The 12,372-nt window shown below is 38.3% G+C and overlaps 1 protein-coding gene across 1 annotated transcript; it reads right to left on the bottom strand.

The window, feature by feature from the left end:
• Positions 1-2,211: 2,211 nt before the first annotated feature.
• On the bottom strand, positions 2,212-5,995 carry LOC308703003 (chymotrypsin-like protease CTRL-1). The gene is made up of 6 exons (XM_081386220.1): positions 5,885-5,995; positions 4,825-4,845; positions 4,536-4,704; positions 4,194-4,462; positions 3,980-4,113; positions 2,212-3,899 (listed from the first exon to the last, which is right to left on the bottom strand). Exons 1-6 carry the CDS (start codon positions 5,943-5,945, stop codon positions 3,618-3,620), a joined length of 936 nt encoding a protein of 311 aa, XP_081242346.1. The 5' UTR covers positions 5,946-5,995; the 3' UTR covers positions 2,212-3,617.
• Between the last annotated feature and the right edge of the window lie 6,377 nt (positions 5,996-12,372).

Genomic DNA, 12,372 nt, shown 5'->3' with positions numbered 1-12,372 from the left:
GTAATGATAATATTTTTTACTGACAGTTGTAGATTAGATTAAATGTGCATTTCAAAACAGACCTGGATTGTTTGCTGAAACAATTAAAGGTAGTCTGTACTTTTTACGAATCACCAGAATCTGAATGCATCCGTCAAATAGAAATATTTGTGTCAAGTGCCAACACCAGACTGAAAAGAATGCAAAAAAACAACAACAAGGAAACTGAATTTTTTTAAATACCTTGTTGATGGTAGTAAAATATGTTCTACACAATGTTTGTGATATAACTGACTAATAATAGAGAAATTTTAGATCACAGTGAACTCACACTGAACGGAATGAGAGTTTAACACAATGATATCACAGTATGGTCATACTTCATTATCACAGTGGTCTCACATGGTGAGCACATAGTTTGAGTGAGTGCTCTGTGACCTCACATTGTGACCATAGTATGAACACACAGTTAATGCGCTGTAAGTTTACACTTTTAGCTTGCTGTGACCTCACATTGCGACCACATCATGAGTATCCTGGGAGCTCACTGTGAGATCAAATTGTTCACTGGGAATGGGATATAGGCTCTTTGCTATCATCCAGACCATTTTGATGTTTAACCCTCTGGTGCTCTTCGTTCATGACAAAAAAAAATATTTTGTACCATAGACAGTAAAAGAAATGGACACAGCGTATTGGATTCAACGAGGAAAAGTGAAGTCAATTAGAAGCACTCACTTTCTGATGGCTGAACGTACTTGCGCAGACTCAAACTAAGCTTGACGACGAAGATGTGACGTGAGCAACCCGTCTGTCTTCTAGTAGCTGTGCCAAGAGAAATCTGAATCATTCTCTTCCGAAACTTGCAGAGACGGAGAGTGTGAGTAGGAGCTGTCCATGAGCTAGGAGCAGGAGAAACTTTTGCTAAGTATTCTGATTAATTATTTTGTCATTTTGCCTCCACGTCCCCCCGATTGCCCGTGAGCTTCTCCTCCTGTCCATACGGTAATGTCTCTACTGTGCGACAGAGAGTCGCGTGGTTATGATGCAATCGTTAGCCTATTTTTACAAAAACTGCTTCTACGGGGCCATAACGTAAGATACAAGGTAATGGAGCCTTTTATACATTTTCGTGTTTCTTTAGAAATAAATAATGGACAAATGGAGTCTTTAAACGCCTCAGATGTAAAGTTATTCGCTGTCAAAGTGACGCCAAAATGAATGGGAGTCAATGGAATGCTAATAGCAGGTGATGGTCTGCTAATCAATGGCGGCCCCGGGGAAGCTTCAGTTTTTTCTGAAAGATTACCCCCTTGGGAAAGTCTCAGTGCTTCATAAGGCTTTCTTTGCCCATCCCTGGCATGCACACACAACCACAATGCGGTTTTGAAGATAAGGAACCTGATGAGCGCACCTGTCACGCATCTAAATAGCACATTCCGATTGTTTGGCATGTTTGCCATAAACTACGTGTTCACAACCGGTCAAACAAAGGTGTTTTCTTCCTATAGCGCTCTTCCCCCATTAGCTTTTGAAAGGGAACTGTGGGTTATGATTTGTTTCGTTTTCTTCATACATCACGTTTCATGTTTTATCTCAAGCATGCTTTTTACTCACATTAATGTCTCCTTGGTGACCAGAACACAAAGTGGTAATTCTTGTGAAAAGTAAATCTTCACAAAAATAAATTGTGAAAGGTTTATGGTTGTGATTATTTATCTGTTTGCTTGGATTTGTCATTAGCTATACAATTTTGTATAATAATTTATTTCTAATGGAATTACACAGGACAAAGCAATTCAATCAGTGTAGCCCACATAAAAGGCATTTGAAAAGCATTAAAAGTTAATTTTATTCATTTTAATAACTAATGTTTGAGTATGCAGGTCATCGGCCAGAGCACAAGATGGCGCCCTTAACTAAATTTTGCACAGTGGTGAACCCAAATAAAGCATAGATTGAAATCTGTGTGTGTGTGCGTGTGTGTGTGTGTGTGTGTGTGTGTGTGTGTGTGTGTGTGTGTGTGTGTGTGTGTGTGTGTGTGTGTGTGTGTGTGTGTGTGTGTGTGTGTGTGTGTGTGTGTGTGTGTGTGTGTGTGTGTGTGTGTGTGTGTGTGTGTGTGTGTGTGTGTTAGCCTACTACCCTTCCCTGTTCATTTCAAAACGTAGTTTGGTTGTTTTGAGCTTTCAAAATTAAGGACAGACACAATAGACTATTAGGTTATAGTGCTTCAATACACAATCCTTTATTTAAATACAGAAGTGGCATTTGTGCATTTGTATTGCTTTATGTTAATTATTATTCTCTAGTCGCTCACAATATAAGTAAAGTGTGGCTCATACACAAAAGCTTGGGGTCAGTAAGGTTTTTCTTCTTCATGTTTTAAAGAAGTCTTTATTTGATCAAAAACCCAGTCAAAATGGTAATATTGTGATATATTATTACCATTTAAAATAACTTTTATATTTTAATAAATTGACAAATTTAATGTATTAATGTGATGGTAAAGCTGAATTTTCAGCATCAGTACTCCAGATTTCAGTGTCACATGATCCTTCAGAAATCATTCTAATGACGATTTGCTGCTCAAGAAACATTTTCAACATTATCAATGTGAAACAGTTGTGCTGCTTAAAGGGGGGGGGGGGGTGAAATGCTCATTTTCACTCAATCTCCTGTTAATCTTGAGTACCTATAGAGTAGTATTGCATCCTTCATATCTCCAAAAAGTCTTTAGTTTTATTATATTTATAAAAGAAAGATAGGCTGTACCGAGTCTTTCCGAAAAAAAAACGAGCGGCTGGAGGCGGGCCGTGTGGGCGAAGCTAAAGCTGTGCTAACGCGCCGAGCTAACAACACACAGAGACATTTGAAGCAGTTTTACTCACCGCTAGGTTCCAACGCACGACCGCGAAACTTTACTGCTGGACTGCTGGAATTAGACGATCTGCAAATCCGTCGATCTGGGCTTTGTTTATAAAACAATCATCGTCGAAATGCAGGGAACAAAGAGTCTTGCACAACCTCCGTTGATGCTTCGAAAAAACAAACTCCATCCACTGTTCCCTTAACGCTGGGTTCTTTGGGAATCTGTGCAGGGTTGTCTTGCCCTGGCAACCAAAAACCCACTTCTTTGGTAACATTGACTTCCCTAAAGCCGAGCATAGCGCTTTGATGGGCGTACTGCTTTCGCTCTCTTCTCTCTCTGATCTACGAGTGCGCGCGCGCCCGCGGAGAAGTGCCCTTAGGACCCATATAAGGAAATTCCGCTACATCTGACGTCACACATGCCCATACTCGAAAAAAAACTTTCCGAAACTTGTGACAAACCGAAAGGAGCATTTTTGGAACAGAAAAACTCCTTCAAACGTACAATTTAATTTTTGAAACTTTGTCCATGTTTAGCATGGGAATCCAACTCTTTACCAGTGTAAAAAAACTCAGTATGCATGAAATAGCATTTCACCCCCCCTTTAATATTTCTGAGGAAAACAAGATACTTTTTTTCAGGATTCATTGATGAATAGAAAGAAATTTTACTAACCCCAAACTTTTGTACTGTACTGTTTATATAGTTTACACTTTTAAGCGTACCAAAATCTAGTAATCAGAAAAAACTGAGAATTATGCCTCTGTCTTTAAGAAAACAGATAGAAGGAGAAAATAAGAGGAATGATGGATGATGTGAGAGAAATGGAAAATAAAAGCAGGTCAGGTGAGCTTCTGAATCCACTGGAATTGAATGAGACAAATCCAGTCTGGTTGCTGCCAATGAAAGAGTTGATCCAGTCCTGGTATTGAGACACTCGGGCGTACACACCGGGATATTTGGGATCAGCACATCCTATACCAAAACTCACAATGCCAGACTGAATCCACTGGGAGCCGTTCTTACTGACCATTGGACCTCCAGAGTCTCCCTGCATTGATAAACACCTAATGTTAATATCTCTTGACTATATACAGACAGTGAGTGATATCTAACATGAAACTGATGTACCTGACATGAATCTTTGCCATTTACTCCAGCGCATAGCATGTTGCTTGTTATGCCGCCACCATAGGCTGTATTACAAACACTGTTGCTCACAATTGGTATCTGCACCTCTTGCAGTATGTTTGGAATAGAGGTGGCTATAACATAAACCAGTGGAAATTTTCTTGTGACACATTATTCAAAGTTTTGAATCGTTGACGTGTTTGATTGAACTCACCTCCAGAACTGAGTTTGCCCCATCCAGTGATCCAACTCTTAGTACCTGCATCAAATGCACTACCAGCAGCCGCCAGACAAACTGGCCTGATATAATCAGTGAATGTCACAGAAGAGGAGAGCTGGAGCAGTGCTATGTCATTGTTTTGGGTAGATGAGCTATAGCTGGGATGAGTGATGACCCGAGTCACTGTCCTGGAGACCTCAAAAGGGTTTGAGCCTGATTGAAGCTGGCGTCCCAGGTAGATTTTTACATTAGATCCGGTGATTCTGGTGATAGAAAACATATCGGTTTTCATTCCTCTGTCTATCTACATATGAAGCGTAATATAATACATCATACTTCTGGAAGCAGTGAGCTGCAGACAAAACCCAGTCTTTATTGATTAGACTCCCGCCACAGAAATGGCTTGCAGTTGAAATTTGATGGAGGCTTGCCTGCCAGGGCCAAGTCCCCGCAACTGCATTTTCTCCTCCAACAATCTTGGTGTTGAGGGGGGCTTGACCACACACTAAAGAGAAAAAAAAGAAGATTGTTGGAGTTAAATCAACTGAGATCAACAAATTATGATCCAATTAATTAAACATGGGTTTTTTTGTTTTTTTTTGGTCATTCGAGTGTAGAATCTTACCGTCTAACTGGCAAAGTGAGCCTAAAATAAGAAAAAACAAAGAAATAACAAATATTTAGAGTTGCTAAACAGTTTTGAGACTTTCTGTGTGTTACTTTTCTTGACAGTGCATGTATTTCAGTCAGAACTGGTTTGCATAGAGATAAGCAGATGTAGATATGCAGACCAAACTGAAAAACTGGTTGTGTGAGTATAGTTTCCTTTTCTTTGAACATTGTCAATGAATTCCATTACGACAGATTTCCGTCTGTGGAACACATATTTTGAGTCATTTACAGGTACGTCATTTTGTTTCTTTTGTCAAATAAACTTAGATAATGTTCTTTAGATAAAAATATTAGGAGTTTGTTGATTAAACCAATCTCTTTCTTTGTTATACAGTTTTTACAATCACTAGGACACATTTCTCAATAGGGTCGCCTTTTCAAAACTCACAACAGCAGTCTATAGGCTAAACTGTTTTTGTTTTGTGATTATAGACTCAAACACCTGCTTTCATTCTATTAAACATAGCAATTGAGACACAGTTGAGTACTGTAGCATTTAAAGGTATAGCGGAGGATGTTTTACTTCCTGGTGGGTAGTGTAAACTATTGGTCCTCCTAATTGTCAATCATTCTGGTGAATCAATCAAACTTTTCAAAAAGTGGAGAGGGCGGGTCTTATCTAAAATTTGGAAAGATCCTCCGCTATACCTTTAAGTTTGGCAGTCAGCACTTAAAAATTACAGCCAATTTCTTTTTAAAATGTATGTCATCAGAAATAATAATGCTTGTTTTATGATATTGAATACATTAAAATCAATTCATCAGTCATAAGAAAATAATTCTAACTGTTCATATATAATTCCATTTACTTTTAATATTGTCATTTTATTGCTCTCTTATTTTTAACAAAGAGAACATTTGTTTGGTAGGCTGTTCATTTTAGGTGTTACAAAGAAAACAATAGATGTAATCTATATTGTGATGCATAATAGGCCTAAATAATTTTAAACAAATTTACAATTAAACAAGGTTATTTTAATATCTGGCCTGTCATTTATGATTTTAGATCTTACCTGCTATGTTGAGAAGTATGGCCACTGAAACACACACAGCTTGACACAGTGTCATCCTCATTTCCTTGTCTGTTTCTTTAACTGAGAGTAGCCTAGACACTGAGTGTCTAATGGCACGTAAAACAAGTGCTGCCACATTCAATGGGACCCTACGTTTATTTATCTCTGACACACCTTGTTTTCAATTCTAGCCAGTGTGTATACACACCCCGCTCACCTGCATACTTCTATAATGCTTAACTGGAGTTGCTACTAAGTTGCAAAATGCCATTTTGACTCATACTTCCATTAGCGGCAAGCGCATGTTATTAGCCTACTTAACACATATTGGTGAAATAGTTAGCTAGTTGTCACACTTTTTACTCCAGTCAATAATAGCCTATTGGTGGCCAGGTATAATGAAAGTTTAAGGAAACTTGTTGACTTTTTTTCTCTAAATTGTGAGATAAAAAATACCTTTATCACCAATTACCTTTTTCATTTTTTTTTTATTCCGTGGCGGAAAAAAGCTTCCATAACTATGCGCGAGTGGTTGAGTATATAGTGTGGATATTATGTTTGCCACTATGGCATCAGTCTCTTGCAGGAAATCATTGCAACCCCCTTCTAGTCAGGGGGCCAAAACTGATATTAAAACTTTGTCGGACACTTTTTGGTACAAGTATACAACCTATCCAGTATTAATATTTATCCCCTCAACATGTGTTCTAGCCAGGTTGTCAGCTTAGAAAATGTTTTTTTGTCCATTTTAACACTATATTCTTAAAAGTGGTAAAAGCGGATTTTTTTCCCCAAAGTGCTTCCATTTTCTTCCATGTTACCTATTGTAATTTTGGGCAAATGTGCAATATAATCCAACTTATGTGCAAGCATGATCATTAAAAAATAATAATCAATAAATACCACAAGAGTATCACACCACAAGGGGCACTGTTGTGTCAGCGCAGCTGTGATTTGGCAGCAGATTGAGGCAGCGGATCCAGAGAAGATGATCACAGCAGGTGTCAACAGTACAGTCTGAACAAAACTTTATAAAGGAGTGAATCACACAATCACACAACAGATTAACTTGATCTATTTGTCAACACAAACATTTATCTCAAGTTTCTACCATTCTACCATCAAATGTTGCCAGAAACAGGTAAGCTAAACTGTTTTCCAACTAGCTATATACTTACCAGACATACACTCACCTAAAGGATTATTAGGAACACCATACTAATACTGTGTTTGACCCCCTTTCGCCTTCAGAACTGCCTTAATTCTACGTGGCATTGATTCAACAAGGTGCTGAAAGCATTCTTTAGTAAGGGTGTCACGATTCTCCAAATCCTCGATTCGATTACATTTTCGATTCTAAAGTCACGGTTCGATTCGATTCTTGATTTAAAAAAAATAAATTGAAAGCACAAGCTATGCCATTTTAAGACTTTTATGCAATATAATAATATCTGACCTTTGTTCGCAATACCACACACTACATTGTCAAATTTAAAACGTTTATTAACAACATAATGTAACAATAACTTATATCTTCAGTCAATTGGAAACTTAAACAATATAACCTATTACCTGGCTATTATAGTCCCGGGGCTCCCTGGACTCCTCAGAGCAGTCACAGGCAAATAGCACGGCGTTTTAAATTGGGTTCCCACAGCGTTTGCAACGCAGTACGAGAGAACGTTCTCGTAAGGGAACGTAGGCTACCTGGTTACTTGCGTAACCTCGGTTCCCTTAGAGATAAGGGAACGAGTACTGCTTTGCCTTGCCGTGCTATTTCGCTCATATCAGGTACTTCGCTTCAGTCAATTTAAACATTAAATCCTTTGGCGAGTTTTTTGTGAATTATACTCTCCAGCCACGTCCAAATTGGCGCGCTCGAGGTTGGCAGGGCCAGGGCGCCATGCGCTCCCATTGGACCGTACGCCACTGCTAACTCGCCATAGGTTCGTGCAGTTGCCGCAGCGCAGACAATCAGCTCGCTCAGATGAGATATGATGCTCTCGCTGTGCAGCTGCAATGTGTTTTAAAATAAAGGCTTCAATATTCTCGAGAAAAGGAGTTTTACCTATTACAGGCAAGCCGAGCTGCCGTTACATGGGGGCGTGGCAGCATCGACGATTCCATTTTTTGATTCGATAATCGAGATTGAGCATTAATTTCGATCGATTTCGATTTAAAATCGAAATTGTGACACCCTTATTTTTTAGAAATGTTGGTCCATATTGATAGGATAGCATCTTGCAGTTGATGGAGATTTGTGGGATGCACATCCAGGGCACGAAGCTCCCGTTCCACCACATCCCAAAGATGCTCTATTGGGTTGAGATCTGGTGACTGTGGGGGCCATTTTAGTACAGTGAACTCATTGTCATATTCAAGAAACCAATTTGAAATGATTCGAGCTTTGTGACATGGTGCATTATCCTGCTGGAAGTAGCCATCAGATGATGGGTACATGGTGGTCATAAAGGGATGGACATGGTCAGAAACAATGCTCAGGTAGGCCATGGCATTTAAACGATGCCCAATTGGCACTAAGGGGCCTAAAGTGTGCCAAGAAAACATCCCCCACACCATTACACCACCACCACCAGCCTGCACAGTGGCATGATGGATCCATGTTCTCATTCTGTTTACGCCAAATTCTGACTCTACCATCTGAATGTCTCAACAGAAATCGAGACTCATCAGACCAGGCAACATTTTTCCAGTCTTCAACTGTCCAATTTTGGTGAGCTCGTGCAAATTGTAGCCTCTTTTTCCTATTTGTAGTGGAGATGAGTGGTACCCGGTGGGGTCTTCTGCTGTTGTAGCCCATCCGCCTCAAGGTTGTGCGTGTTGTGGCTTCACAAATGCTTTGCTGCATACCTCGGTTGTAACGAGTGGTTATTTCAGTCAAAGTTGCTCTTCTATCAGCTTGAATCAGTCGGCCCATTCTCCTCTGACCTCTAGCATCAACAAGGCATTTTCGCCCACAGGACTGCCGCATACTGGATGTTTTTCCCTTTTCACACCATTCTTTGTAAACCCTAGAAATGGTTGTGCGTGAAAAGTAACTGAGCAGATTGTGAAATACTCAGACCGGCCCGTCTGGCACCAACAACCATGCCACACTCAAAATTGCTAAAATCACCTTTCTTTACCATTCTGACATTCAGTTTGGAGTTCAGGAAATTGTCTTGACCAGGACCACACCCCTAAATGCATTGAAGCAACTGCCATGTGATTGGTTGATTAGATAATTGCATTAATAAGAAATTGAACAGGTGTTCCTAATAATCCTTTAGGTGAGTGTATAGCTAGGCTAATTTACTTTCATAATTACTAGCTTACTTACTAATAGGTAAATTAAGTTTTGTGCAGATGTGTAATGGAAATATTGTTTTTAATTTATTTGCTGCACAGCAGCCTATTTTACAGTCTGCTATAGCTAAAAGCCTTAATAAGTTTGTTAGATAGCAAAGCCCTCAGCTTATGTCAGAGGACATTGTAGTGATCCACTCAGAAACCAATCAGACTAGTGTAGTGAAAAATATATTTGCCTTCAGATGAGATAACATGGATCCAGAGGAAGCTGTAAGCCTAGCGTCCAAAGAAAAACAAATAGGAAGAGATATTGATTGGGAACAATGTTTCATTTGTCAAGACAAATATGGAAAATACAGCCAAGATAAAGCCCTTTGATTGAAGTGATTTTTCAGGAAGTGGTGTCTTTGTGCTCTTTCTGGAGATTATTGTAGTATAATATTGTGCAATATTTTTGCAATATAATCAACACACACCATTATTTGCATTGCGCTTAGCTTGACCTTGCTTATTCAATCCATTCAGTCTCAAAGGGATGAAACTGACAACCTGAGAGCCACTGCTTTGATGGGGAAAAACATACATTTGCCATACGACTATTACATAGTTATTACTACTAACTAGTTACTAACCCCTAACCCTAAAGAAGTGAGAGAGCAGTTTTGTTAGGATGGAATTAATAACTATATTGATATGTGAATGTAATATAATTTGTGTTACAACCTGGTACACTAATTAAGTCAAATAGCACCACAGACCATCATCTACAGTTCTAAATTTCCGCCTTGACATTAAAGTATTATAACTTGTGCAGCATTGCACTGTCTCTCCCTACAAGCTTTAAACTTGGCTTGACTCATTCCCATAGATATGGGTACTGATTGATAGAGGTTTTGGGATACTAGGTTATGTTTCCAAGCTGATATTCACTTTGAAAACTGGTTCTCTTTAGGCGGAGATAGTTTTTTTCATGTTCTAGTTCTGTTGTCTCTTACACTGTACAATAAATGTTCATTCTGACACTTCAGCAGACATCCCATGAGTGTTGGCTTTCATTTGATACCATTTTTATGAATATGGTCCTTGTGGTTGTGGAGATATTCAACATTTACTGTTGGCATGTTGTGTTGAGCAGGAAACCAAAAAATTGGCCTGAAATTGCTTGTACAAGTCACACAAAAAAAAAATTCAGCTTGACAACCACCCTAATATCTTACCTATGGGTGTCTTCTAACTAAAAAAATAGGGTGACAGCTTGTACCAAAACATGTCCGCAAAAGTCTTAACGGAAGCCCTTTTCAGAATTGGCCCCCTGACTATTCCCCAAATGGCGCGTGTCTGTTACGTCCAAAAAAGCGTGTCCCATTTGTCATTTTGGCCCTCCTCTATGGTGTAGCTATCGTCATTTATGCAGCAAAGAAAAATGCATTTTAAATACAATAATAATATTGAACCAAAAAAAAAAATACAGTTTAGTATCATATGACATCCCCTTCAACCAATAAAATTTAAATCTATTAGCCATGTGCTTGACATTTTTGGCGACAAGGAAGTGAATGTGACATTAACCCATGTTAGGTCACATGCTGTCAAGGCTCCATTGGGACCTCATTTTAGACAATGAAATGCAGATAAATTCCATTTTTTAAAAATTAAGACCCCATCCCCTTACAGTATTGTTTGGTATCTTGCCAGAATCTGCTAATTTACAGTTTTTTACAATCACTTTGCTACTATTTTCAGAACCTTGATGTCATTTTTCACAACTCTAGACACAAAACTCACAACCAATGATCAAAATGCACATTTTTCAAAACTCTAACCCTTTTCTCAATTGCTTGGATACAATACACATAAAACTTAGATCATTTGTTCATTCAACAAAAATCACCTGTTCAATATGACACAACTTAACATCAAAGTACTGCTATTTCAAAAGGCAATTCACACATTACATTTCAAATGAGTGTCTATTCATTTCCTTACAATGATCTAACTATCAACTGATACAACTGCTCAAAATGATAAGTAACTGTTGCATTACTCTTAATGCATAGTTGTATGGAAACAGACAAACAATCTTTCATGTTTACTGTAAATCATGAAAGTTTCAAGATAACGATCCATGGATATTGTAGTCTAATTGGTCCTTGCTCCACGCTAATTGAGCATGAACCAATTAGACTACAATATCCATGGATGTAGCCTACTGTAATATTTGTATCATAATGCTTCATCAGTCTATGGTCCCAAATACTGTACCACCTTTTCAGATTATTTACAGTATTGACAGCACTGCACTGTATAGATAATCACTCTTTTGTTTCTTACAGTACAAGCAAGCAAGTTGAGCAACACTGCATTTGATGTTTTACAGTACTGTATTTTCTTTTCTATTTCATAGCTAATTATTTTTGCTTTGATTCAAATAACCCTATGTTGTGATTGTACTGTAGTGTTTTGCATCAATATATTACAAACTTTGTTCAATGATTCCACTGTCTGTCGTATTCTCTCTACTACTGCAGTACTTTTACAGAGATGTATTTACTGTACATGTAGTGCCATAATGAAACCTGTATCACCTATTTTGTTCTACAATATTTAATGATTGTACGAACAATGACACAGTGAAACTATCGGTTGCTTGTGTGTGTGTGATCTATAGTTATGTTTCAATGGTATTTCACAGTAAATTTGTTTTTTGAACCAATGATTGTGCAAGTGCAAGATTTCCTTAAAGATGTGAATACACAATGCAATGTTTTGAACATTGGACAGCCTGTGTTACAAGTGATAACCGTTTTGAGTTTTGTGTCTAGAGTTTTGAAAAATGACATCAAGGTTCTGAAAATAGTAGCAAAGTGATTGTAAAAAACTGTAAACACATTGCAGGCTGGTAGCCTTTGCAACTCTACTGACTGGACGACTTAGTCTTATGATTAGGAAGAAAGCGGCTCTCCCTCCTTACCGGTCTCCTCCTGAATGGGTTTTGACCTTTTATTTGCTCTCAAGATGGAAAAGATTTGGTTCGCAACGAAAAACAAAAACCAAAACTTATTCTGAAAGTCTGGAGCCCTTTTCTGGGATATTTTAAGGAGATATATGTTTATGTATATGTTTGTATATTGTTTATATTACTATATTTATGTTATTGTTACTTTCTGTCAGACCTAAAA

The sequence above is a fragment of the Scardinius erythrophthalmus genome (genome assembly GCF_964197995.2).
Source record: "Scardinius erythrophthalmus genome assembly, chromosome: 1".
In the NCBI taxonomy this organism is placed as follows: domain Eukaryota; kingdom Metazoa; phylum Chordata; class Actinopteri; order Cypriniformes; family Leuciscidae; genus Scardinius; species Scardinius erythrophthalmus.
Note: the sequence above shows the minus strand (reverse complement) of the source record. Positions and strands in the feature narration are given on the sequence as shown.